General features: G+C 54.6%; 8 protein-coding genes across 8 annotated transcripts; 2 read left to right on the top strand and 6 right to left on the bottom strand.

Annotated features, from left to right (window-relative positions):
• Positions 1 to 253: 253 nt before the first annotated feature.
• Positions 254 to 3,353, bottom strand: CH63R_00176 (Sterol glucosyltransferase; the record flags this gene model as incomplete). Its single annotated transcript, XM_018295151.1, has 7 exons — positions 254 to 528; positions 623 to 1,254; positions 1,335 to 1,685; positions 1,766 to 2,129; positions 2,206 to 2,363; positions 2,426 to 3,155; positions 3,236 to 3,353. The coding sequence occupies 7 exons, from the start codon at positions 3,351 to 3,353 to the stop codon at positions 254 to 256; spliced, it is 2,628 nt and encodes an 875-aa protein (XP_018163513.1).
• A 1,623-nt stretch (positions 3,354 to 4,976) lies between these two features.
• On the top strand, positions 4,977 to 6,098 carry CH63R_00175 (Rta1 domain-containing protein; the record flags this gene model as incomplete). Its single annotated transcript, XM_018295150.1, has 3 exons — positions 4,977 to 5,160; positions 5,220 to 5,468; positions 5,530 to 6,098. The coding sequence occupies 3 exons, from the start codon at positions 4,977 to 4,979 to the stop codon at positions 6,096 to 6,098; spliced, it is 1,002 nt and encodes a 333-aa protein (XP_018163512.1).
• Positions 6,099 to 6,668: 570 nt separating this feature from the next.
• On the bottom strand, positions 6,669 to 8,732 carry CH63R_00174 (Cytochrome P450; the record flags this gene model as incomplete). Its single annotated transcript, XM_018295149.1, has 8 exons — positions 6,669 to 6,713; positions 6,782 to 7,179; positions 7,260 to 7,426; positions 7,493 to 8,000; positions 8,075 to 8,159; positions 8,218 to 8,309; positions 8,367 to 8,403; positions 8,466 to 8,732. 8 exons carry the CDS (start codon positions 8,730 to 8,732, stop codon positions 6,669 to 6,671), a joined length of 1,599 nt encoding a protein of 532 aa, XP_018163511.1.
• A 1,926-nt stretch (positions 8,733 to 10,658) lies between these two features.
• Positions 10,659 to 13,742, bottom strand: CH63R_00173 (F-box domain-containing protein; the record flags this gene model as incomplete). Its single annotated transcript, XM_018295148.1, has 6 exons — positions 10,659 to 10,747; positions 10,955 to 11,212; positions 11,266 to 11,326; positions 11,778 to 12,116; positions 12,312 to 13,603; positions 13,652 to 13,742. 6 exons carry the CDS (start codon positions 13,740 to 13,742, stop codon positions 10,659 to 10,661), a joined length of 2,130 nt encoding a protein of 709 aa, XP_018163510.1.
• Positions 13,743 to 14,120: 378 nt separating this feature from the next.
• CH63R_00172 (uncharacterized protein) lies at positions 14,121 to 15,263 on the bottom strand (the record flags this gene model as incomplete). Its single annotated transcript, XM_018295147.1, has 1 exon — positions 14,121 to 15,263. The coding sequence occupies one exon, from the start codon at positions 15,261 to 15,263 to the stop codon at positions 14,121 to 14,123; it is 1,143 nt and encodes a 380-aa protein (XP_018163509.1).
• Positions 15,264 to 15,508: 245 nt separating this feature from the next.
• CH63R_00171 (Glycosyl hydrolase family 18) lies at positions 15,509 to 17,522 on the bottom strand (the record flags this gene model as incomplete). Its single annotated transcript, XM_018295146.1, has 6 exons — positions 15,509 to 16,140; positions 16,199 to 16,287; positions 16,348 to 16,956; positions 17,064 to 17,134; positions 17,195 to 17,271; positions 17,321 to 17,522. The coding sequence occupies 6 exons, from the start codon at positions 17,520 to 17,522 to the stop codon at positions 15,509 to 15,511; spliced, it is 1,680 nt and encodes a 559-aa protein (XP_018163508.1).
• Positions 17,523 to 19,634: 2,112 nt separating this feature from the next.
• Positions 19,635 to 23,575, bottom strand: CH63R_00170 (Mutanase; the record flags this gene model as incomplete). Its single annotated transcript, XM_018295145.1, is given in 7 exon segments — positions 19,635 to 19,996; positions 20,015 to 20,790; positions 20,854 to 20,971; positions 21,032 to 21,299; positions 21,380 to 22,736; positions 22,799 to 23,442; positions 23,492 to 23,575. 7 exon segments carry the CDS (start codon positions 23,573 to 23,575, stop codon positions 19,635 to 19,637), a joined length of 3,609 nt encoding a protein of 1,202 aa, XP_018163507.1.
• A 1,451-nt stretch (positions 23,576 to 25,026) lies between these two features.
• On the top strand, positions 25,027 to 26,432 carry CH63R_00169 (LysM domain-containing protein; the record flags this gene model as incomplete). Its single annotated transcript, XM_018295144.1, has 5 exons — positions 25,027 to 25,247; positions 25,309 to 25,479; positions 25,546 to 25,965; positions 26,018 to 26,077; positions 26,240 to 26,432. 5 exons carry the CDS (start codon positions 25,027 to 25,029, stop codon positions 26,430 to 26,432), a joined length of 1,065 nt encoding a protein of 354 aa, XP_018163506.1.
• Between the last annotated feature and the right edge of the window lie 670 nt (positions 26,433 to 27,102).

Raw genomic sequence — 27,102 nt, 5'->3', positions numbered from 1 at the left:
TTGTCTTCTAACAACAGAAGCAAGTTGAATCGTAAGACTGTACTTTTGTTAACTAGTACCCTTTGCAGACATAAACACAGTAACTAACTTCAAAGTTAAAGAGCTTTAGGGCTTGTAAATGTTCTGTAGATGTCTAATAGCTGTCTGGGTTACAGCTGAGGGCAACAACGCTATTCTATACAACAGTCTATTCTAACAGTTCAACCGTCACCCGACTATACTTTAACAATCCCCACTAACACGTCCGTCGCATCTAATAAGGAGTCCCCTGGGTATCTCTGTCCTTGCTCTTCCTCCCGAAATCAAAAAAGCCGTTCCCTTGGGCCTTTGCCTGGCCCGCCTCACTCGCGCGGCACATGTCGTCGAACTTCCGCAGCACCGTCTCGACGTCGACCGGCGCGTTACGCACGAGGTACTCGCCCTCCTCCCGCCGGGCGGCGGCGATGCCGTTCCGCGTCTTGGACTTGACCGCCGTCCGGATGCTCTGGTAGGCGCCCTGGACGGGGTACGCGACGATGCCGAGGGTTCCTGTTTTTCGTATCGAGTCAGTATATATCAAGTCAACGATGTTCTGGGAAGGTGAGGATGTTCGAGAAAAGAGGCAAGAAGAAAAAAAACATACCGGAAGCCGTCTTGGTCACCATGTTCATCACGCCCTTGCCGACCCCCATCGCCGCGCCCGCCGCGCCGCCGTCCCGGCCGCCCTTGTACGGCTGGTAGAACAGGTCCGTGAACCCGCCGCCGACTCCCGTGACGAAGTTCTTGCCGCCGACCATGGCCCCGGACTTCCAGTCCTTGATGGGCGCGTGGTCCTCGACCTTCTCGCCGTAGAGCTTGGGCGCCGCGCGGAGGCCCTCGGTGACGGCCAGCGGCACGTCGAGGTAGAACTTGCCGTACGACTTGAAGAAGGTGCCGAGGCCCGAGGCCGAGGCCTTCATCGCCGCGCCCGTCGTGCTGCCGCAGCCCCTGCCGGCGCTCCGCGGACGCTCGAGGACGTCGGATCTCGGGGGCGCGAGGCTCGGCGATCGCGGCGGCGGCGTCGGGGCGTCGCTGCTGGCGCTGCTCCGCGCGACGTCCACGTCCTCCATCTCGGCCGACTTCAGCTTGGATCGTTTGTGGTACACCTGGATCGGCTTGACGACGATGTCCGAGGCGCCCTTGGCCATGCCGAGCCCGACGCCCATCAGGGACGAAGCCGTGCCCGTCACGGGATCCCATCGTCGGTTCTCGATAAAGTACGTTCTCGTCTCGTGCCTGAAGCATGAAGATCATCCCGTCAGTATCGCTCAAAACAGACATATTGCCGGCGGGAAGGTCGCGCGTCGTGGACTTACAAAGACATGTTCTTCTTGTCGATCTTGAGGTGGTCGAGGAGGACGCCCGCCGCCCGCTTCGACAGCCTCAGGTGTTTCTTGCCCCTCTTGAAGTCCCACGCGGCCGGCTGGTCCGGGAAGATGTCGCACGGCAGGATGTCGAGGGGCAGGTTGGCGTGGAACGACTTGGCCGCCGTGGCCACGCCGTTCTCCGTCCGCATCTTGGCCGCCACCTCGCTGGCCGCCGCCGCCGCCTCCGGGGTCAGGCAGAACCGGATGGCGTCGGCGAGGTTCTGCGCGTTGAGCTTCTTGTGCGGGATCGGCTTCGGCCCGGCGCCTGCGATGGCCACCATGTCGCCCCAGAACGGTTGGCTAGGGGTAAAAAGAAAATATGTCAGCTATCCAAGTACCGTCTATCTCGTCTTCCGAGACCGCGTGCAGACAACACTCACTCTCCGAAGAAGGGCACGATGGTTGTCGGCCGGCCGTTGAGGAGCCCACACGCCGTCGTTCCCGCGCCGCCGTGGTGAAAGACGGCCGCGACGTTGGCGAACAGCCATTCGTGTGGGCAGTCCCCAAGGAACAGCACGTCGTCCGACTCTATGCCGCCCAGGTTGCTCCATCCCTTGGATATGATGGCGCGGACGCCCGTGGCGCGGACGGCCTCGATCAGGATCTTGGTCATCTCCTCGGGGTGGTCGATGACGATACTGCCGAAGCCGATGTAGATGGGGGTCGGTCCGTTCTTGAGGAAGTTGGCCAGCTCCGCAGGCGGCGTGTATTGGGGCGGTTCCCGGAAGAAGAAGCCGCACACGTCTGGTCCAGGGGTCAGTTTAGTGTCCTGCACATTGATCGGGCCTTCACAAAAAGACAGGATGCATCCCTAACGTACCGATATATGCGGGCCAGTCGATCGGCTTGGGCACCAGCGCCGGGGACCAGCAGTAGGTGAAGGGAATTTTCTGTGATTCTGCGAGCACCGGGCCCTCGGAAAACGGCACTTCCTCGAGGTCGATCGTCTTGCGCCAGTCGTTGATGACATCTCCCAGACTGTTGATCGTGTCAGCTTCATGAGGTTGCCATCGGAACAATCGTGGGGTTTGGCATCCTACCCTTGCCATGTCAGCCACTCGACGATGCTGTACGATACAAAGTTGGCCGTCATCTGGTCGACGACCCCCTTGTCCCCGAACTGCAGGTTCGCCAGCGGGTGCGGGAACGCCCTCGTGCTGCTCCAGGGCATCGTGAACATGAGGTGCAGCGGCACGCCCAGGGCCTGGGCGCAGTGGACGTGGGCGAAGCTCGGCGGGTTCGCGATGATGGCGTCGGCGACAAAGGGCGCGCCCGTCCGCGGGTCGGGCTCGACGCACGACCTCCAGCACCCCTCGAGCATCTCCTTGACCATCTTGCGCTTCTTCTGGATGTCGCCGCCCTTGAGGCTCTTGAGGCTCGGGATGAGCCCCGGGTTCTTGACCATGTAGGCCATCAGCTCCGAGGGGTCGCCGCCGATGGGGTAGAACTCGAGGTTGGACTTGCGCACGAAGTCGTCAAAGACGTCGTGCGTGGCCAGCCGCACGCGGTGGCCGTACGTCTGCAGCTCGTTGCCGAGGGCGATGAAGGGCTGCACGTCGCCGCGGCTGCCGACGACCTGGATGACGATGTTGAGCCTGACGGGGAACGTCTTCTTCTCGGCGAAGCGTTCGGCCGCCTCGAAGTATTCGGGGGGAGGGCCCTGGGCCGCCGCGGCCTGTGCGAGCTCGGCCGTGTCTTTGAAGTCGGGGATGAAGCGGGCGAGCGTCGTCGCGAGCCGCGAGTCGAGGTTCACGTCGACTCTACCATCGCCTGTCAAAAGATTCATCTGGTTAGAAAACGGCACATAACACCCAGAGGGACTGCGTTTTTTGGGGGGGATCGTCTCGTACTTCTGACGCTGTCTCTGTGTTGTTGCAGTCCCTCGTTTATTGCCGTCTCGTAGGATGGGAGGTAGTCCTGCGGTACTGTGTCGTCTTCCACCATCCGGACCGTGTCGCGCTTCGACATGTTGTCTTTCTTCAGTAGGAACCTCGCAGCCGGGGGTTGACGCTTGGAGGGTAAAAACTGTGAGTTGTCGCGGGCGAATCTGATGACCGAGTATCAGACACCGGAGTAGCAAGTTGGTTGAAGAGGCTCTACGGGGTATCTCGAGAATATAGAAGAATCGTTGGTCAAGATTAGTCAAGATGACCGACGGGTGAAGTCAAGGACGTATGGCTTCGTGAAGTTTCCGCGATGTCTGAGACTGAAGTGAAGTGAAGTGAATGGCGGAATCCGAGGGAGGGGTTTCAGTCTTCTAGCAATTAACACCAACGCGGCGATCCGGAGCTTTTAATAATCAAAGATTTACATACGGCCTCCTTACATCATTCTAGATCAACAAAAACACCGGGTCTACTTATTCGTAGTCACACCCCTCGGCAGCCTCGATAAGGGTGCCGTTTGTCGTGCCTGACTCGGGCGACATGAACCCCGAACCGTGAACTCAAACCGGGCTAGACCATCGTGACATCGCCTCTGTCCCGGCACTTGGAGCCGCGCCAGGACGCGCCGAGATGGGATCCACGTAACAAGAGACGTGTGCCAGGCCGTTTTGGGTCTTTGACATCTCGAGAGCCGCGGATTCGGCTTGGTCCCGTTGCCTCAATCGGCCCAGAGCTCAAGGGGCCCGGTATCTAGGTGGGTGGAAGACTCTACCGATCCGCGATGCGCGTGTCGCCAGGGGATGAATCGTTTCCACCCATTGCCCCATCGCCCATGGAACCCCGTCAATGCTTAACTGTAATGGGATGGGGCCGGTGGGCTGTGCATGAGAACCCGATTGGGCCATACCAAAGCCGTGGATTCTGGTTACTGCAGATGTCGTGTTGCATTGGGTGACAAATACGCGTATAGAGCCAGCGTTCACGGGTAAAGAAGCCAGTCCACAAGAGTTACTTGGTCGTATCCCCGCCGCCTCCAGGCTTCTCTGGACTTGGCCGAAAGCAGCATCCCTGGAGACCCTCCCCTTGGCGTTTTTAGCGGCTTACTTGACTGACCAATCGCACATTCTTGGGGAATACGCGTATTGAGTTGTGAGAGCCAAATGCTAGGGCCAGTGTCCTTCGTGGGCCGGCGTGGCTCAGTAGACTCAGCCCTACCGTGACGGAGCGCGGTTTGAAACTCCGCGTACAATCTCAAAATCTGCAAATGCCATCCGGGAGTCTCTGCCTTAGTCTTAGTGCAAGGGGGGACGAGCTATTCTGGGCGTGTTTCTGCTGCTTCACAACAACAAGTTCCACGTATGCAAACACGAAGAGACGAAAAGAAAAGAAAATAGGGGCACGTCAAAGATGGACCGGCAAGAGTTGTTTATAAGTTATGTCTGGGTCTGTCGACTGTTTGGGGGTTGAAGATGAGGGACGGCATTCAAACTTCGTAACTCTCCATCGTTCACCCACGCTCTTTACATTAAACCCAAGACGCCCAGGACGCCATCGTCCCCGACATTAAAGCTTGTCTACAACTGAGGCCAAGATAAGATCTACGACGATACCCCCGCTCGAGTCAACACAACGGCTGCCGCGTTGCGCCAAGAAGCGACGCCCACGATCTCTACCTACTCTTGACTCCACTCCAGTCTTTTCCGCCATGGCCGACAACAGCACAACGACGGAGGGCGCTTCTACCGGGTTCACCTTCTATCACTATGACCCGTCCATGGTGGCGGCGACCGTCTTCATCATCGTGTTCGGAGTCTCGGGCATACTGCATATCTGGCAACTGTGCCGGCGCCGGACGTGGTACTTTATTCCCTTCGTCATCGGTTGCGTTTGTAAGTTGTCACCTATGATGCTTCCCCTCCCCTGGGACACGTCAACTAACGTCATTTAGTCGAAGCAGTTGGTTACGTAGGCCGAGCCATGTCGGCAACAGAAGCACCCGATTACACCAAGAACCCCTACATCATCCAGTCGATCCTCCTGCTGCTCGGACCGGCGCTGTTCGCCGCGTCCATCTACATGGTGCTGGGCCGGTTGATCAACCTCCTCGACGCCGGCCACCACTCGTTGATCAGACCGAAATGGCTGACCAAGGTCTTTGTGCTTGGCGACGTCCTGTCCTTCTTCGCCCAGAGCGGAGGTAAGCCGACGCCATCCCCTGTGAATACTTCCATGTCCTCGGTCTAACGCAACGCACCCAGGTGGCGGCATGCTCGCAACGGCCAAGGACCGCGACTCAGTCAAGAAGGGCGAGAACATCATCGTCGGCGGCCTCGGCATCCAGATCCTGTTCTTCGGCTTCTTCATGATCGTCACCCTCGTCTTCCACATCCGCCTCGCCCGCAACCCGACGCCCAAGACCCACACGGTCCAGACGCCCTGGAAGGGCCTCCTCTGGGTCCTGTACGGCAGCAGTCTGCTGATCATGGTCCGCTCGCTGTTCCGCGTCGCCGAGTACGTCGAGGGCAAGGAGGGCGAGCTGCAGTCCAAGGAGATGTACATCTACATCTTCGACGCGCTGCTGATGGGCATCACGGCCTTGCTCTTCAACTGGTTCCACCCGAGCCGCGTCATCAACGCCGAGGCGACCGGCCTGAAGCAGGTGACGAGCTCCGAGGTGCTCAACGAGGGATACCTGATGGAGAGCGGACAGTACCGCAACCCGCACCAGCAATACCCGCCGCAGCACCAGCAGCACCAGCATTACCCCCAGAACGAGCGGTACGAGCCTTACCAGGGAGCCGGCGGCCAGCAGGGCTTTCGCGGGTGAAGAGACTCGAGAAACAAGGAGCGAGTTGGCCGGGCCGCCGGCGATGTCGCAAAGACCGAGCGAAGAGAGTTGGAGAGACTGGGCTTACGAGCCGTAGAGCTGGGCGCGACGATAATATACGTAAATAGGCAGGCGGTTGTTTCTTTTGTTTTCGAGCCGATATTTGGACCAGTCAAATCGGATCATGGTCGATTAGGCATTTGGCACAGGAGCGACGGGTTTGGCTTTCATGCTTTAGATGAACGCAATGAAACTTTGCACATTATACACAATGAGCTCGACTAGAAGACCTTTAAGAACAGTCAAGTTGACATGGACATAGGAATTGACTTTGATTCCTGACTTGGTTTAGTCTGGCCCTGTCACTTAACCATACTCATACTGACATGTCATGGGAGTCTACGTATTGTACCTATTTCATGGCTGTTGATGCAAAGAGACATCAAACCTCGCGACGCTACCTCAAGTTGGCAGTCTGTATTATCGTTCTTCCTCTCAAATGGCTGTCGAAGCTCCACCCCATTCATCCTGCAAGATATCTACTCGCAAACCACCCCCATGCAACCTGAACTACAACTTTCTAAGCAAGACCTTTCTGTCGGGATCGGGGAATGTCTGCAAGATTGAGTCAGCGGGGGGGCTACATTCTCTCGAAAGCCTTCTATCCAAGCATCATGACGTACCGTCGATCCGGCTTCCAGGTTGGGGTATCTCTCCCTGCTGCCCCCGAGGTTCATCAGGTCGTAGTTGGCCAGCAGCGTCGCCATGATCATCTTGATCTCGTTGACGGCGAAGAAGCGCCCGGGGCACGCGTGGCGCCCGTACCCGAAAGTCAGGCTCGTCTGGCCCACGCTGACGAACTGCGCGTTGGCGACCACCTCGGCCTGCCGGGACCCGGTCTCCTGCTCCGTCTTGGCCTGGCGCATCTTGTAGAAGCGCAGCGCGTCGAAGCTCTCCGCGCCCGGGAAGAAGTCGTCGTCCGTGTTGATGCCGATGGCCGGCAGCTCGATGACGGAGCCCGCGGGGATGACCTGGCCATTGGAGAGGGTGAAGGTCTTGAGGACCTTTCGCTGGAACGATGCTAGTCGATGGACCATTTAGTTAGCCTGTTTTTCTTTTGCAGTTCTACGTGTGGCGGAGTTCCGGGGGGATTAAACGCACTGGGGCCCATGGAGTGGTATCTCATCGTCTCCTTAAGGAAGCTGTCGACCTTCTTCATGTTCTGCATCGCGCTGCTGGTGAAGACGCCGTTGGTCTCGGCCAGGGCGTGCTGCACATCCTCGCGGAGGACGGGGACCAACTCGGGCATCGCGGCCAACGTGTAGAGTCTATGGTTTTAGGACTCGAGTTAGTTCTTGCCATGTATCGAATTTTCTGAAGATATCGACACTCACGCGTTGGTCACGGTCGTGGTCGTGGTGTGGATGGCGGCGAAGCTGATGCCCAACTGGTACCGGGCGAGCTCCGAGTCGTCCCTCTGGCCGAACTTCTTCTGAGACTCCATGATCCACTGCAACATGTCGTCCGGCTTCTGGTAGTCCGGGTCCTGGGCAGCCTCCCGCCTGGCCTTGACGACCGGCCTCAGAAACCTATCGGCCTCGACGATGCGCTCGCGCACCCTCTTGACCTCGGGCGTCCTGGGCGCCAGGAGCGGACGCATGTACGGCGGGATGTCGGCGACTTTGTGGATCGCCTTCATGAGGTCGACGGTGTAGTTGATGGCGGCGTCGAGGTAGTCCTCGTTCCGGCAGAGCTCGGGGCCGATGAAGACTCGGCCGGAGGCCATGGCGACGACGCGCCTCAGTTTTTCCATGATTTTGACCTCGGTCCACTCGCCCGACTGCGGGAGCTCGCTTCGCATGGCCTCGACGACCTCGTCCGAGATGATGGGGTTGAGCCGCACTGTGCCGTCCTGCGGTAAGTCTCGTGTCTTTCGGGAGACGCAAGAAAAGGGGATCAGAAATTCCCGTACGTACCGAGAGCCGGTGTCAGGGCCGTCCTGACCGTGTGAGGAAGCATGTCGATGTCCGTATCGGCGCCGGTGTACTTCGCATGCATGGACTACCAAGACCAGTCAGCCCTCAGAGTCTCTCGTCAACTTCGTTCGTGGGTTGCTAACCTCCTCGATGGCCCGGTTGAAGCTGAGCACATCGTCCGGAAGCTTCTTGAGCTCGTTCATGAACTTGGGGGCCACGACGATGTTTGGAGATTCTGCACTGGACGTCAGAGTCGAGTTCCGGCTGCATATGCTGTTGGCTAATCACTGACTTCTTGCGGTGGTAATCCGGAATGCTTGTTCTTTGAACTATTCGAGATCAACCATCAGCGTCTCGCTGTTCAATATTAGCTTCTCCCAGACCAGCTTACCTTCTTGTAGCCTTCCAGATACATGCTCCTGGCTTCTCCGTTCATGAACTTCTTTCTTCGGCTTTCCTGTCCCCCGATTTCTGCCCCCACCAGGGGAATGCTCGCCCAAGGGTCATTCTTGAAGACTGTCTGCAGCAGATAGGCAACAGCGCAGGCAATCAGCGCCGTTGCAGCTACCGGCCATCGGTTGGCCACCTCAATCAGGAGGGTGCCGTCCACAGCTGGTGCTGTTGTGGCGTTCATATTGGGAGGCATCGACATCGACATCTTGGGCGGTTGGCAGGTCGCGAGGAAGGTCTGCTCAAACGGGATGATTGAACTCTAGACAAAAAGGGGCAACATGGATATGATATATACATGCGTCCCATGCTCTCTCTGCACGGCACCAGGACAGCGCAAATGTCCGTGCCGAGAGAAACTCACCGGACCGTCTTGCTCGCATGAGGTCCCCCACAATGACGCAGTCCGCCGTCTGACAGGATACGAGTGGTTGCGAGCATGGTAATGAGTTCCGAGTGGCACGAAACTGGCCGCCGGATTCGAAACCCGGACGGAACACCAATCCCAGCCAAGGAAAGGAGGGTGGGTGGGCACGCATCAACTCTTTGCCTCACCAACCCTTGTGCCGACCGACGGGAGCAAGAGCTGTGCGATCCGGCCGAATAGCATGAGCTCTGCAAAACGAAACCCGCGAGGGGCAACCAGCACGAGGAGGGAGGCGGGGTCAGGGTTCGAAGCTGGGAGGGCTTCTGTGTCCAAGCGGGCAAAATCAAGAGTCCGGGCCGTGGCTCATCGGAAACCTGCCTGCGTGTAGATGAGGGGGAAACAATGAAAGCGAGGGGAAACAAGCGAGGTTTCGCTTTCGTACTCGTACGTCTGATAGCCATTGTGCGACCTGTGCGATGTGGCAAGTTGTCACACCAGCTGCTCGTCTGGTTGCATCGTTGTGATTTCTGAGAGTTGATGGACAGCGGGCCGTCTAGTTGCCGTCCACCCAAACAATACGACTGTTTTTGATACAAACGTGATAAACATCAAAACAGCTGCTTACGAATAGTAACGCACTCTTGCTGCGTTGTCCGTTTTACGGTTAATCTCTGGGTTCCCCAACTGTCACTTGGTTGAGGTTCGGATAATCCGAGATGTTTCATGTCCTCCTGATCTTGGAAGCCGCCTGACTGATGTTCATGGTCAAAGCGGCCTGCTGTTGGACGAAGAAATGAACATGGAAACGTTGGAGAAGAAGAAACACGTCTTCGAGAAGACCTCGAAACCACAGGCTGTCGACCTTGGAGGACCCCTTGATAAAGACCACTGCGTGAGAGCCGCCGAATCAGTGCCCAGACAACCTCGCCTCACAAAACGTTGTCGGGTCAGTGATGGGTTCTCTCAGGAATAGGAACATCCTGGCTCGTGCATCCCTCGGAGTCCAGAGAGACCCCGTCCAGTGTCGTGCTGTTTACTAATACAATCCGAGTACGACGCGGGCAACGAGCCGTTGGCCTCGTACAACCAACCTAGAGGGCCTCCATCAGCGTCTTGCAGCAACGGCGAGGTTCTCCAAGGTGTAACCGTGGACGCCGGCAGATACCCGCGTGCCAACCGCCCACGTAGCGGAGCGAGCAATGCACAACGTCTGCTTCTTCAAGAACTCAAGGTCCTCCAGCCATCTGAAGAGGAAAGTTTCGGGAGAGCGACCTGGCCAATCGGGTGGAGACATCCAGTGTTGAGCGCGAGTATCGCCCCCCTATCGGATGCCACTCAAACCGCATGAGTGGGTGGAAACGAGACCGTGGCCGTTGATATGTGGGATGTCGCTTGACCGGTCGAGATGAACAGGCATCAATGCGACCGTGTCTGGTTCCGCGGACTCCTGACTGAACACCAAATGACGGAGAGTGTGGCGCATGAAAAAGGGCACACGCTGGCAGAAGAAGGTCTCTGCAAAGTGAAAGATTAAGCAATCTGTACAATAGACTTACCATTGTTGTGAATAAAGAAAGGAGGTAGGAGGTACCTACACCAGGCAATACATGTCGATTGAGCGTAGATCGGGATAACTTCCGCAGCTTTTCGTAGGCTCTGTACAGTCACACCCTGGCGTCTGCATCTAATCGAAATGGCCTTCAGCGATGATTCATGGCAGCCAGGGTTATGTCACAAGATGCGGTCTTCTCATAGTCACCCCTGGGCTCAGCGATCTTCAACATTGGCCCATTGAGTGCTTCGGTTCTTGGCTGGAAGGCCGCCGACGTCGTCTTCCACTACGACGACTGTGGGCTCTGTTAACGACCACAGTAAAATCAATGGCGGCGAGACCGCCAAGAGGGTGTCTAGGGCAGGGGCGAGGATGAGAAACATAACTCGGTGATGGCCTCAGAAAGAAGCAGTCGTTCAACATCCTTCGGCGTCGGGGAATACGGCAGCCCGCCAGCGGGCTAGGGTACCCCGGGACTGACGATGGTTACGCTACCGATTTCTGCTGTTACTTTTGATGGCCGACTGCAGATTAAGCATAGGGACTGAGTAGATTACGGCTTTTGGTAATAAGTAATGGACTGGTTGATGAAGGAAGCCACCCCGGTCTACTCCGACCAGGACGATAATGTCGAATCCTAGCCATCGAGTGTGGGCAGCCTTCCCTGTGGCCATGGCCTGTGAACTTTGCGATGACCACGTCTCTTGAAGTTGGTGGTTGTCTTCAGAGTATTCCATCTCCTGTGTGACCTTCTTGGTTTCACCCGTATCTATATGTGTATATATAACTGGCAGCTGAAGAAGAGCTACCTTTTATACTAACCCTGGATTCGGTCACTCAAGCTACCCCAGAAAGAAGGAAATCGGGTGCGATATGCAGTTGCCTAGAATCAGACTTGTTTGCCTTTTCACAGTCGTGGATGCACTTTTCACGCATGTCACAATACGATGTGGACCAAGCAAAACAGTTTTAAGCTGAGGTAGTAGAATAATAACTCCCATTGCACGTCGACGCCTACTTTCCTCCAATGGCTTCCGAGATGACACCCAAAGTCGTGATGCCACTACCGTCATGGGGACGCTGCCGGGGTTCGCTGGTCAATACATACTTGCTACGTTATCATTTCTATGGTGGATGAATGTGCTTACCTGACTTCCGTAGAACCCAGTGATTGTCGTTCCAGGAGCTACATCGACTTGGAGAGGGACGCGGCTCAACGGGTCGGAATGGAAGGAGAAAAGACAAGATCTCCCTCGGGTTGTTGACGCCTTTACGTTATCTGCTCAGCGCCCTTTCTCAAGGGAAGACGAAAATATGAAATACGACTGACTCACCCTGAAAGCAACTAGAGTTCCCTCCTCAACCAACCAAGGGTAACCTGCGTCGCGGTATTGCTGGAACACCTCGATCTTGTCGATGAGTTCGCCTCCGGGTCCATCGATCGCGAAGTTGATGGTCTTTGTCCACTCTCCAGACTCTTGGCAGCCAAACGTCTGATGCTCAGACGGAACTGGCACGTCGTATGCGAAATCGATGCGACGTAGGCCGCCGCCACCCCAGATGGCGGTGAGACTGGTGAGATTCCGAAGGTAAACGCCCCCCCGGGCCACCGAAAGAAGTCCAAAACAATGGTTTGTATCCGTCCAAGTAATGGTCCCTCGGCGCAAAAGAATCTTCGTTCAAGCATAGGGCTCGTCCCGGTATGTCAGGATACCAAAGTCCTGAGTTTCTCAACCTGTTCTCCTCATGGTCCGCTTGTTTGGGCGATGACAACCGGCGGCACACAGCCAGACTAACCATTTTATAGCCCTGTAAGATCAGAATTAAACAGGGGACGAGGCTTGGGCTGTCAGTTTAGTTACACTCACATCAAACCCGACCTCAAGTTCTGTCACGCGGCCACCCATACCTAGACGCTGCGTCTTGAGCGATCCTTCCGGACTGCCAATCCAGTGCTGCATATCAGACGCTCCAGGAATGCACTGGAGAGCTTGAACACCCCGTGATCCTACAGCCACTTTGAATCCTCGAATCTCGGAAGTTTCCACGGATTGCTCGGTTGTGCTCCAGTACCCGACCCGACGAGTGTTTCCCGCGGCAGTGGTGATCTTCAGTCCAGAGATATACTTGGTGTCGCCTACTTGAACACAAGCGATAGAAAGCCGCGATAGGTCATCGAAGATGGCTATGCGGTGCTTGTGGAAGAGACGACAACCTCGGTCAAAGAGGGCGTAAGCGGCACCGGCCAGCTGCTCCCACAAGTCGCCGGCCACGTGCACCCACCGAGACGACTCTGGCTTCGGGGGAGATGCCAGGCCAATATCGACCCAATGGAAACTCAGCGTCTCCACAACCTTCTGGGCCAGGTTCCAAATACGAACCCTGTTCCGTAGGCCGGGGCCTATACGGGCATCGTTTGTTCGTCGATACAACCATCTCCAGTCTCGAGGCTGCGCGCTGTCCCGGGCTTCAAAGAGCCATGAGCGGTCTGAAACGTCTCTGAATCTTGATGCCCAAAATTGTTGGCTGTCAAATACGGTCCAGAACACGCGTGAGGCTAGGCGAAGGTTCAGCACATCCAGTGTCGGCAGATACATAGCGATCACTGATCGAATCTCCCCAGGAAGTGTATCAAGGCGGTCTCGTCCTGGCGTCACTATGGTAGAAACAGAAAGTGTTGAGCTTGGTGGCGACTCGGGAACCTCAGTCAACATGTGTTGTACCTCTGGGACCTCAAAAGGGTTCATGTAGAGAACAGAATCGGGCTCCAAGTATTCTCGGTCCGCAAACCGATCTTCCCACGGAAAACGATGTTCATGATCAACGAGGACTGGCCCCCCGTAGTCGTGGCCCCAACTGATACTCACGCCGTTTATTGGGAATGGAAGCGATCTGCATATGTCGAATAGTCTCGACAATGGCACCTTTCTCGGATGAAAGGCCTTCTCCAAGAGATCCCAGCAAGCTTCGTGGAATACGAAGCCGTGTCTTCTGTTGACTTCACCCTGGCTCATGGCGCCGAATTGGTCCTCCTCCGGACTTTCATAGGTTGGGTCGTCCCACCGACCGTCGGGGTCGACGGGGGCGATGAACGCTCCCCTTCCCGGATCATCGTATAACCCAACGCCTGTGAGAATGATGCCCGTTGGGCTGGAAGAGACTGAATAGGATTAGCAAGGATTCCTCCAGAGAAGACCGGCGAACTTACGACCGCGAAACTGATTCAACCATGAGACGTTGCCCGGTACATCAGCAATAACTGACCCACAAAGGGTGCATGAGCAGATACGGGGACTCATGTTGGTTTGTGAAGGAGAATATTATTTAGGGGGACAACTGATTGAAGTAATTCGGGAATTCGGAGCTACCATAAGCCGATCCGGGAGAATATCAGCCCGTCTAGAGATTGTGGTCTCTGGCCCGTTTCTGGCACAACGGATTCCGAAGGCACACCTGGGCATTTTACGGTCATGTGAGCCAACAGAGCGCGCGTTTATACAAGCAGATGGAAAACGATCTCTTGTGGCGACTGGATCCAAGCTCTTCTCTTGTTGTCTTGTTTCTATGACCATGGTAAGACGTCGTCAACCTCTGCCTTGATGCAGGAAATCCCTGTCCAAATCGCAAAAGAGGGGAAGCTCTTGATTGTCGCTATAATCTGTCTCCTGCGCCCTTGTCTACCACTTTCGACCCTCCCATACGCCTGTGTATGCGGGGTATGGGGCATATGCCGTCCTGATGGGCTGCCACGTCTCCTGCGTTGTCTGTCTATGCCTCTCCTGCCAAGTCTCGCAGTTTGTGAAAAGGGTGTAATGCAGCCAGTCGAATACCTTGGGCAAGGGGACGTTGATTTCACCGGCGAAGTCGCCCTTGAGCGGTCCGGTAGTTTCATCGTAGTCGGGATCGAAGGCCTTGACATATGGTACCCAATCTCTTCCGCCTCGATACTCCTTCTTCTGTGCAATGTACTCGCAACTCAGAGCTTCGGCATCGGCAACCAAGAAGCAGTCCCGGTGAACCCCTTCCGGGATCTCATCTCTATCCCTCATCGTGCGAAACCGGGCGCGAAGATGCTCAGGCGACGCGCCCTTCAGATCCGGGTCCGAGATGAAGACGTGCTCGCAAGTCTCGTAAAGCCGAGGGCCGTCACGCTTCCACCAATGGGTAAGCACGAGCTCAGCGATATCGTTGAACGTCCACCGAAGTTGGTCCCAGGCTGCATCCTCCGCGGCGGGAGAGGCCTTATCATCATCCTTTGTTGCATAGCCTGTACGGAAACACACAAAGCCCCAACGCGGAAGCTGCGCGTCCATGAGATCTTGAATCCATTTCGGCCGCGGCAACCGCATGGCAGTCTGAATGAGCTCGACCTGCTGCTCCCTCTTCCGCTTCCTTTCGGCCCGTTCCTGTTCACGTATAGCTTTCGAACGTTCGAAGGCATTGTGAACTGCGGGGGCTTCGGTGTTGTACCAGTTTGTTGCGCGGCGGACCTCGCCGTAAGCGTCGGACTGCAGCTGGCATTCTTCCGGAGACAGAGAGACCAAATCGTCTAATGGAAGACTAAGAGCAGAAGGATTCGAACTGTGGTAGTGAGTACCCGTCAAAACGATGTCACACTGGGTGTGAGAAAGAGTGTCGGGCTCCGTGAGCGCCTTGGATATCAAAGCCTGCCGGTTAATGCCGAATTGGGCTAGACAAAGCTCATCTTCTTCTTCTGGTGGCGGCCGCCCGAGGACGCGGTTCTGTTCGGCAGCACTGAGTCCAGCCGGATTCTCAATGGCTCTGGCGTACAGAGCCCTGATTTCAGGCGATAATCCCATGGTTGATACAAGACGAACGAAGCGGGAAAAGTTGCGAGATCGGACGTGGTGAAGTGAAATGAATGATGTTTCGATGATGTTGAGGGTGTGTTGAAGTGAAGGTATTCTGTCACTAACTTCGCCCGATAACTAACTCTATTGTTACCCACTTTTAGGGCAAGGTGCCCCCCCGTTCTGTGCTCCTGCGGGACATCTGTGGAACCATTTTCTCTAACTGAGCGCTAAACATGTTCCCGTGCAACACCTTACACAGGCGGAGATGGAAGTCTACCGGTGTATAGTACCATGCGGCTATCAGCCTCTTCCGCAAGCCCGTCGAGAGCACGGAGCACGCCATTAATGTTGTTTCTGTATGGGGCATTGGGGTCAACCCCATTTGTTGGTGCCGGGCCAAGACTTGTCAGCGCCGCCTGCCAATTCCGCCTCATCCTTTCAATCCGTTCAATGACCCAACTCTCGCCAGTCTCAAGCCGCGGCATCACCACTTGATAAAACGACTCCAGCATCATGTTCCTAGAGTTGGTAATGGCAGCACCGGCTCTTGCCAACGCGCTGTCAAATCTATCGAGGATGTCTTCGAAGTCGTTGATTACGTCGGCTATGTTACCGTTGACGTGGTTGTTGTTGAGATAAGAGAAGACACTGATGCCCATCCGAATGATTGAGATGGCCTCCTGAGCCCGGATGGGCCCTGCTACTGGCGTAGTGTTGTCGAGATCGTTAGCGCGCCAAGTCGTGTCAGCCATAGGGCTCTGTCCTCTCCACATGCGCTGCTTGAATTGGTTGAACAAAGCCTCGGCATTAACGAGGGGGTCTGGGTTATTGACGCTTCCCATAGCCCTCCACATCTCATCAAGCGGCGTTATCGCCATGTTAGCTGGAGGCAGACAGTGTCAGTCCTCAGCTCAGCATGTTGGCAGAACGTTCGAACTTACTATGAGGTCCGCCTGCATCCCACTGACCCCAAGGCATCATGAAGAAGCCACCGTTGATGATACCTTCAGGTACTGTGGGTTCCAACGACCTACGCCAAGTCTGTATCAGTTTCTGTCGGGCAGATCAAGAGTTTAGAGAGGCATCTTACCTGACTGTTCTACCATCGTGGGTCCTTCCGACACCTGTCATGAAGTATTCCAACAGCTCCGGCATCCAACCAAGTTCTACACTATGTTCCGGGATATACGTGGCTGCAGGGTCTCCATTCTCTGTGAAATCAGTATTTTCGCAATCTTCCGAGTCCTCCAGGTTGTATCGTCCAGCGTTTGGGTTCGCGACCAACAAGCCTGCGCCATTCCCACCGTTGGGATATGGGGGGGAATGAATGACGAACGGTTGACCACTCGGCGTGCGGACATTGTACGGGCGCGAGTTTCCTGTTCGCTCCCCGAGCAGGCCACGTCCCTCAATGCGCTCGCCATTTTCGAGGTCGACGAAATAGTCGGAAGGGAAAAGCCCGAACAATGATGTTGAATTCAGGCAGGTAATGACTGTCGCTTTTGCACAGGACATATAGTTCCCGTAGAAAAGAGAATCGCCTGGAAATTTGGGCGGCCCTCGGTCAGGAGGGTCACCGCCAGCGCCGCTGTAGACAATGTGGGGTGTGCCATGGACGCCAACCACGTGCGCCGAATTGTCAGCTTCCCAAGTTGAGGAGATGCCGCTGGAGTAGGCTTCGGACATGACTTGCTGATCACTAGAAGATGATAGTCCCGGTTAGAATGGGTCCTGGCTCTGCCATCAAGGCTCAGAGGTCTTCCCTCTCTTCGGTATGGTGTGGTCATTGAAAAGGGGGCCACTTACGCATCAACCACCTCAATACCTCCCGAAGTGTCACGCTTTATATCGATATCATGGGGAATGGCAACGGAGAACTATGTCCTCAAGATCAGAACTCATCAGGCAAGATCATAGAATATTTGAGTCCAGCTTACCTCGGCGTTTCCCACCTTGCTGGATGTGCCCAGACCGAAGACCGAGACTTCCATCCAAGTGCGAAGAAACATACTCACTGCGACTAGTTAGCATGAGCCGAAAGAAATGTAAGACGTAAGACCCACCGCCAAACAATGTGCCCGAGGAGTCTGTTTTGTCCGTCTTCTGCCCCCGAACAGCTCCGCTAAATGCACCATTGGGTGACGCGTTGACAACATCGCCGGTGAAAGTGTCGATCGATGGCGGAGAGTGTGTGCGCACAACTCCACTGGAGCCTGCTCTAAGCTGAAGATCAAATTTCCTGGACAAATTCGTCATTAGCCTCATTGTTTCTACCTCCTGTGCGCGGTGACGGGCGGGGAAGCGTGAGTGTATTCCGTAACGTCGGGCACCCACTTTTCGCCCACCCCCCCATTTCGCCCACCCATAAATCCCTCATCAGCACACCTAACCTCCAACCTCCTCCTTTTTCTAACCATCACAACATTTACAGTTTTTATCCGAATGGCTTCATTTTTTCAGCATACCTTTTTCTTGCCCTTATGAGCGCATATACCGAGTATGAGGTCAATCAGGCCTTGGAAGCAGTCGCCAATGGGCAGTCCCTCCGGAAAGCATCAATCGAATGGGGTGTGCCACGTTCAACACTTCGCAGTCGCATCAAGGGCTGCCAACCAAGGCAACTTGCCTTTGCTGACCATCAGAGACTCTCTATAGGTCAGGAGGCTAAGTTGGCTGAATGGATTCGCATTCAGCATGCCCTTGGTGTTGCTCCAACCCATCTGCAAGTGAAGCTATTCGCAGAGAGGATCCTCCATGCTATGGGGGATACAGAGCCTATAGGGAAAGGTTGGATAACAGCCTTTCTGAATAGGAATCCTTCAGTCAAGGTCCAGAGAAGTCGCCCTATCGATTCTAGACGTGTTAATGGGGCATCTACTGAGGTCATCAGGGACTGGTTCAAGCATCTCGCCATGCCAGAGATCATCAGCATTAAACCAGCCAACAGATACAACATGGATGAGACTGGTATCCTTGAGGGGCAAGGATCTAATGGGCTGGTGCTGGGCATGTCTGAGACGAAGTCTGTTCGCAAGAAACAGCCTGGATCAAGGGCATGGGTATCTATTATTGAATGCATCTCTGCCCTGGGCCACAGACTGCATCCCCTCATTATATATAAGGGTATAACAGTCCAGCAGCAGTGGTTTCCTTTGGATCTTGGCCCTTATGAAGGCTGGCAGTTTACAGCAACAGAGAATGGATGGACAACAGATGCCACTGCAGTTGAATGGCTGCAGAAGGTCTTCATCCCTCAGACTGTCCCTCAGGGCAAGGAGGAGGTTAGACTGCTGGTCTTGGATGGGCATGGGAGCCATACAACGACGGACTTTATGTGGCTCTGCTATATAAACAACATCCATCTATTGTTCTTACCACCACATACCTCCCATGTCCTCCAGCCACTTGATCAGTCAGTCTTTGGCCCATTAAAGGCAGCCTATAGGAAGGAGCTTGGATACCTTAGTCATTGGAATGACTCTACTGTTGTAGGCAAGAGGAACTTCCTAGGCTGTTATTATAAGGCTGCCCTGGCAGGGATGACGATCCAGAACATTAAAAGTGGGTGGAAATGGACTGGACTATGGCCTGTTTCTATGGCAAAGCCCCTTATGAGTCGTCTGCTGCTCCCATCAACACCAACACCATCAGCATCATCTCATCAGACCTGCAAAGGGCAGTCTGGAGGCAAGGAGGAAGTCAAGGAAGGCAGGGGAGCTGAAGGATGGGCTTCTGTATCGTCTGCAGTGGCATGGTCGACGCCAAGGAAGATGAAGGATCTGGCTGGCCAGTTGAAGCTATTCACAGAGCTGGATAATGATGCTAGTACTCAACGCCTCCTTTTCATAAAGGTGAAAAAAGGCTTCAGCGAGCAGTCCTATAAGCTGGCAACTGCCCAGCATAATCTTGAGCTCCTGCAGGCCCAAGTCACCAATAATGCAGCAAGGAAAAGAAGGACAGTCCAGATCGACCCAAACACCAAGTTCGCCAATATCAAGGACATCCAGAAGGCTCAAATTGAGGCTGGCGAAAAAGAGGGTATCACGGATGAATCCAGCGAGTCTGATTTACCTAGTGAAGCTGAAAGCTGTATTGTGGTGGCATCTAGACGAAGTCAATAGTTAATTGAACTTGGTGGTTATGATGGGGATAGCCTCATTTATGGGTGGGCGAAATGGGGGGGTGGGCGAAAAGTGGGTGCCCGACGTTACCCGTCAATGTTTGACGCTCCTCTCAGGGACATGTCAACGTTCATGTTCGGTCTGAACTCCACGATACTGCAACATGAAAATTAGCCTTTTGCTAGATTTTTTTTTTCTTGGTACGTGAGACATGTCAGAAGACCGACTCTCTCTCGCGCAAGCGCTCGATGCCAACTTACCCGGGGTGGGCCCAGCCAAAATCACTGATGTGCCCGTCGAAAAGCTGCTGGCTCCCAAGACGACCCAGGATACCCAGCTCACCGCGTCCATCGAAAGAGAGAGTGCCAGCCAAGCTCATGTCCACGTCAAAGAAGCCGTACGCCTCCTCAAACTTGAGCGAAGGCGAAATGGTCCCCACCATTGTAAAGCCCCATCTCAGTGCGCTGGTGACTGAACCTTTGAGGTTGACCGAGAGGAATCCATTGCCGCCGCATTGGCCAGAGTTGTCTTCTTGGTAAAGGAGCTGGCTGAAGTCTTTTTTGCCGAGTGAGACTTGGTAGGAACCAGGGAGCTTTTCCGCTCGAATTGTTTTAAGTTCTATCGCTGGTTAGCCACCGTTTTGCCACTGAAATGTTGTCGACACTCTGAACATACTCTGCCCCCAAATCTCGCTTTTAGTTGACCAGAAGCGTTTGAGTAAGCCCCCAGCCTCGTTTCTCTTCATGATAGAGTCTCCTGCAACCACCTGTGTCCAATAGTCATGTATGTGACTGTAGTCGATGCGAACATAGACCGGTTCGGAAGTGCGCTTGGTCAGAGAAAAGTCGTAGGTGAAGTCCATTTCATAAACGACAGTGTTATCATGCGCTTGTCCGTGAAACTTGGAGGGAACAAATGGGTTGTTCGACTCCCGCACCTCGCTCACGACACCATATGTCGCAAAACCGCATCCCTCAGGCAACTTAACAATAGTCCCTGGGGCACCGCCGATGTGAATGTCGTCGCAGTTGGATGCGTCCGAGGCATCCAAGCAGATGTAACGAACCGTGTGTGTGGTGAGATTGTGTTTCTTGCTCGGCTCGCAGTCCAGGAACTCAATGTGAGACCCATCCCGCTTCGTCAAACTCGTGACCACGTCTGGGGGCCCATCGATGACGACGAACCCAAAAGCTTCGGGGCTGTCGCCATCGAACCTGATATGTTCCAGGTCGTAGTCGGGAACATCGGTGGGTGGCGGGAGAGTTGGGAAGAGCTTGTCCAAAGAGACGCCGATAAACGGGTTGAGCTTGTGGGGTGGCGTGCAGCACAAGACCTTCTTTCTTCCATTGAATCCTGCGGCGCATTGTGACTTTGTGTCGCCGTATCTGTCCAAGGCAAGCTCAACCTCGTACCTGATGATCTGTCAGCGCTGCTTGTTTTGTGAAAAAGTCGATAGATGCAAACAGGCTACTCACGATGCGCACTCGTTGTCGTCACATGTGCCTTTGCCAATCCAATGGCACTTGTCGAATTCAGCAGCACAGCAGAGGGCCTGTTTTTCGAAGCCGCAGTATGCTTCCGATAACCCGTATTCTGTAGGGTTGTCTTGTTAGAGTTTTCGAAGCAGAGAGACATCGAACCTGGTTAACCTACCACACTTGTAGACATTCCTGTAGCCGTTCCGCTTCTTGTCACTGGGGCATTCGTCGCTTTCAGAGAAGGAGCAAGAGTCGACGACGTTTGACCAGGTGTCTGACACGCAGCAGAAGGCTTGTTGGCCGGGCTTGCAGCAGTTCTTGGAGCCATGGGATGAGTGAAACAAGGTAACCTCAGTCGCATGACATTGACCGTGACAGGAACACCCCGTCTCGCCACCTCTCCATTGGCACGTGCTGGGCATGGCGTCGATGGGGCACAGAATCTGAGTGATGTGTGTTAGTTGCTAGGATGGCATGTACAGCACGAGTAATTCAGATTGCCCAGGGGGGCGTCACGACTTACGTATTTGTTCTTCCCACTGCCGCAGTTGTCCTTGAACGGGCCGCCGTTAGGTGCAATGCCGAACCTTTTGTCCCAAACGTTGACCTGCTTGTCGTCCAGGCAGTCCGTCATCACGCATTCTTGGCCGTTATCACTCGCCCAGGTCGCCGCGTCTCCGGTAGAGCTCTTTGGTACTACACCCTTGCTGGTGATTGCGCCGGGAGACCGATCAACGCAGACCTCGGCAGGACAAATGTCTCCGCGGCTGCAGGCGAACTCACAGAGACCCTCATCCTTCAGTCCAGAGACCGGTCCTCCATGATGACCATCGATTTGAGCTGGCGGCTCTTTCAGGGCACCCTGTTGCGTGCAGGTGCAAACTCTGATGGGACAAAAGCCGTACTTACAAGTCCAGCTGCAAAGGTCGTCAAGAAGGGAGCTGTCTCTGGCCTTGCCCCCCGTACAGGCTGGGGGCAAGAAAGCGGAAACAGTGGCAATAGCCAATGGTACTTCGTCGTAGCCGCAAGCGTCTGACGGGCAGTATCCGAGAAGACAGTTGTACTCGCACATGCCGGAGTACGAGGCGTCCTCCCCTGGGAGGGGATATCCCATCGCTCCGCTGGTTGTTGGCGTTGGTACAGGCTTGCCCATAGCTTTGCAAACGCATGCTGAGACCGGGCAGTAGCCGTACTTGCAAGCATTTTTGCAGAGTCCGGCGAAGTTTTTGGCCCCAGTGCCCTCGATGCATTTTTGCTCTGAGGTCTTGAGCGTCGGTGTAGCAGAAACACCGCCAGAAGCCATTTGGGAGCCGACCCACGCATTCCAGTTCGTGATGCCACTAGGACAAAATAGCTCGATCTTGGGTCCTTTGATCTGAGCAAGCTGTTGCGAGCCCCTAGACAGGGTGATGGTCACCTCGCCGACGGCCTCGAAGGACACACTTCCATGGTAGACACCAACACCGTCATCAGGAGTAAAACTCCATTTCGGGGTCTTGGTGACTGGCCCAACTGTGACGGTAACGGTTGCCGTGGAGGTAAGGAGGGCAGAGAAAAACACCTTGTCTTGCATGACCTGGGCCGGAGGGAACTCGAGTTGAAGTTGACTGGCCGTGTTGCCTACAGTACCCCCATCTTTGCAAGCAGCTGCCGGTGATAGACGGTACCAGGCTACCAACCCTTCCTGCGTGATCGTTGCCCTACCGCTTTTGTAGGTGTCGATGAGGAACGGAAGAAATGCGCGCCAACCGTCATGAGGCATGTCCGTAGCATAGTTGTAAGGGGCTTTTCCGATGTGAAAGGCTTCCATAGCTTTATCGACTAGTGGCCCAATGTAATGTGATTCTCCAAAGTCATTCCATGAGATAATCTCGACAAATCTGTAGATGTGTTAGACAACGCTTCTCGTTCAAGTGAAACCAGAGGATTGAGGGACGCTTACTCGGGCTGGTTGTAAATGATCTCGACCCAGCGGTCGTACCACAGATCATCGCCACGCCACATCCAGTTCTTGTTGTAACCAGGAAGGTTGGTGTAGAACCAAGGGGATGCGGGCATCATGTAAGGCTTTCCTCCAGCCTCGTCAAGGTACTTTATGTATGAGGCGTCAATGTAAGTGTCCATGTCCTGGTTTCCCCATGGCCAAGCTGCCCAGTTGAAAAGACCATCGACAACGCCATGAGCAAGCTGCAAAGCAGGCTTGGCTCCAGATGATGACCAGTCAGGCATGAAGAAACAGCTTGTTGCCGATTTGATATCGTGCCAGTCTTCAGCATTTGCCGGGCCCTCGAACGTGGAAATGAATGGTTTGCCATTGTAATGGTAGTAGGCGCCGTTGGCGCAGTACTGAGAGCCAAGGTCGATGACCTCCTGCTTGGACCAGGCTCTGTCGCCACCGGCGTAGTCGAAGGAGAAGAATAGTTGGAAACCAGCACCTCCGGCAGCTTGGAAAGCCAACTCCAGAGATGGGGCAATCGTTTTGTCGCCCTGGGCTATGTTGAGAGCAAAAGCGTCAATATGAGCGGCTTGCGCCAGAGAAATTTCGGTCTGCCAGTCTGCGACGGTGTAGTTGTTCGCATTGCCAACCTGGTCATGGTAAGAATGTATTCGCTGTAAGTTGAGAGAGACAACTGACCATGAAATGAGCAAAAACGGCTTTTGCATGGGCCCGACGGGCCAGTATCCCGAGCAGAGTGCAAAGAAAAAAGAGAACAGTCATGGTTTCCTTCGAAGTGAGGGAATTGCCTGACGCTTTGGAAGAAAATCATGCAAGATGGGAGGTGAGAGAGGCAATATCAACTCCTTCAGTGCTGCCCCCTCCAACACTAAAATGCTTTCAGATGGCTTCACATCTTGTTGGTTGGAACGTAATTCAATATCGAGGCCCTGGACCCCTAACCCTTGCTAAATTGATTTTCGCTCAGTCGCATCTCCATACATGCCTTGTCTAGTCCCTGGGAGAGGCTAGGCGCGAACGTTGGTTTGAGTTAACAAGCAACCGAGCAGCGGATGCACGGCTTGCTTGCCAAGAAAGATGCCAGCGCATCACCAAAATCGGGAAGGTCATTACTAACAGTTGGAGTGAGGCTCAGGCTCGAGACATTCGGACCATCGCCGAGGACTGAACCAACAACATCCGCGTGGTCTTCGTCAGTCAAGAGATTGCCAAGTCAGGGATCGGTCGGGGGCAACGACATGGGTCAGCCAGGTGAATGGGTGAATTCTACTGGGGTATCAAAGTGCCAAGTGGATATCAGACCCATGCGAGAATCTTTAATCATGTCATCTTAGGCAGCCGTGGCCGGTAGCGCTTTGTTCGGTGACTGTTGGAGGCGAGAATCGGCCGGATATTCGGCTCGAGTTCTATTAGGAAGATATCCACTACCTAGGGGTCTACCCAAGGTCAATGTTTCCCTTCATCCGTCCAACAGTTGAAACCGGCTACTTTTTTGCGTCTGTTGGTTCGTTCTACGGACCTATGGCTACATTAAGCTCATCTTGAGTACATTTTCCCGCTTGTTGGTCGTTCCTGGCCGAGTATTACCGCATCAAGCTCATGGGGCCGCACAAGCTCCATTTTCAAATGGATCCCGTGTCTTAGCTCTTCCAGGGTGGGTATCCCTCTCGGTGGCGGCGGCAAACGCGATAGGAGTTCCAGGTGAGCGAGAATCGAGAAGGAACTCGGATAAGAGACGAACGAGCAAATGAAATAATGCCCATGGCCCCGAAGACATATCACCCCTTTGTGTCTCTCGCAGTTAGAGACTGTGTATCACGAACCCAAACGACAATCATGATGGTCTCGTCTTCGGTGGGCAGCGCGGCCACCGTTTTACTTGTAAGTCTTGTGTCTGGAGGGTTAGTAGCAGTCAGCTTTGGAGCACTTTGTGGAGGTGCTTGGGGGAGCGTAGCGCATCAAGAAGCTTTTTGTTGTTGTCCGCGGAATGAATCTGCTAATGACATTGCTTCAGGTCTCGTTAACTTTGCAAGTTAGCCAGGTGTGCGGGCAGCGCTTTGCTGCACACGCCAGTGGTGAGGATACCGTGATAGAATCCCCTCCTGGTCTATCGCCAACATGCAGGTACAGAAAGAGATGGAATACCCTTGTCTCTCATGTCAACTAATTGGACTTGCAGTGATACGTTCGACGAGTCTGTTGCTTGTGACGCAATGATCTACTCCGTCTCCCGTGGCGAGTTGTTTCCCTCCGACTCTGAGCTTGCCGTCATTTGCACCGACGAATGTGTCAACAGCCTGGAGAATCTCAAGTTATCCCAGAGGAGATACTGCTCCGCCAGTGATTGGATTCTTCAAGACGGCCAATACTACCCCCCAACATTCATCACCGACAACTTGCTATTCACCTACAACTACACCTGCATCAGAGACCCGTTCGTGCTTCTTTTTACCCGAGCCAATCTCCAAACACTCTTCAGCTGACCCTGCCTGCAGGAAGTCTCGGGCGTACTGTGCCCCGTTGATGGACGAGTATAACAGCAAGGAGAACCCGACATCCGAAGAGCTTTGCTCGGACTGTAACCTCCTGAGCCAGCAAGCTCAGTTGAACTCTCCATTTGGCTGGGACGATGAGTTTGAAGAATCCTATGCGTCGTTGACGAAATCGTGAGTGTGACGATGATCTCACCTACTTAATACTCCTGCGTATCAACGCTAACATGTCCTTGCTAGATGTGGCGTCACGTCTTATCCGGTGACATCGCCGTCCCCGTACACCATCAGTATCAGTACCACATCCGCGCCCGTGCCATCGACCCCGTCCACACTCGACGTGACCTGCGTCTCTATGTATACGATCCAGCCTGAAGACACCTGCGAGTCTGTCGTTATCTCTCAGCGAGTATCTACCTTCTGGCTGATGTACGCAAACAACTTACCCGCCTACTGCACCGGGTTTCCCAAGGCCGGCACCAAGCTGTGTATCCCGCCGCAGTGTAACACCTACAAGGGGTTGCGAGGAGACTCTTGTGACGGCATCGCCCGTTTCTATGGCAACAAATTCACCCAGGAGGACCTCATGAAGTGGAATCCTAATCTCAGCGAGAAGTGCAAGAATGTGCGGAAGCTGGCAGACTCCAGGATATGCGTCAGGTATGTCGAAAAGCTCTGCATCTTCCCGAGATCAAGCACTAATGACTTGAAGCCCTCCCGGAGATACTGCTGTGCTCACTTCAGCTAAACCAATCCCAACATCAACCTCGCCGTAAGTTTATGCGTTTCGGTCTTGTTGGATCCTCAATCCAAACGGATTACCAAATGGGATGGATGGATGTATTGTTGACTTCCAAAAGCCCCAATCCGTGCTATGAGATTGACGCGCCGTCGAGCTGCTTCGGCTCGTACCCGATTTACACTGGTACCATAGACTGGCCTACTTGGGTACCTCACCGAAGCAGAACCTCGACTTCTACTTCACTATCAACAAGATCAACCACAGTGACACCTGCTCCCACTTTCACTCCGATCGGATCACTGCCACTTGCTGCAGGCACCCTGGAGGACTGTATACGTTACCGCAGCTACATAGAGAGTCGCTCCACGAGAAGAGCGTCGGATAGCTACAACACATGTTACGTAGTAGCCTGGCTATATGATCGTAAGTACTAAAGGATTGATATGGCAGTCCGGGTCTTCTTTTATATTCTTTTTATCCCCCCCTTTCCATCCCGATTTGCGCGTTTGACACAGGCCGCTAATGTACGCGAGACAGTTGACATCGGCACCTTTCTATCCATGAATCCAACTCTGGAATTGGACGACAATGACCCGACTGCGTGCGTTCTCAAGCGTGGCTATCGGTACTGCGTCGTTGCGCCGGCCGGGGCATCCAGCGCTAGCTCCAGCTCCAGCTCCAGCACCGGCAGCAGCTCCGGAAGCTCCGCTCCCACCGTCCAGCCGACATCAGCCGGCACCGCTTCTGCGCCGGTCTCAAGCCCCACAGGTACGTGTAACAGCGGAACCAAGGATCCATCCAAGTCGGATGGATTCTCTGGGCTGTGCAGCTTCGCGTGCAACCACGGGTTTTGCCCGGCGGGATCTTGCGTGTGTAACGCGTACGGGACTCCCGCGTCGACCGCTGAGACGAAGCCGGTCGGGTGCGCCCAGAAAGGATTGGATGCGGCTTTAGGGGATCTGTGCAAGTTTACTTGCGCCCGAGACTACTGTCCCAGTACAGTATGCACGTATGATTGCTAGCTTCATAAGATAAGTAGGCCTTCTACTGTTGCT

The sequence above is a fragment of the Colletotrichum higginsianum genome, chromosome 1 (genome assembly GCF_001672515.1).
Source record: "Colletotrichum higginsianum IMI 349063 chromosome 1, whole genome shotgun sequence".
Lineage (NCBI taxonomy): Eukaryota > Fungi > Ascomycota > Sordariomycetes > Glomerellales > Glomerellaceae > Colletotrichum > Colletotrichum higginsianum.
This window is presented reverse-complemented; position numbering and strand designations above follow the sequence as displayed.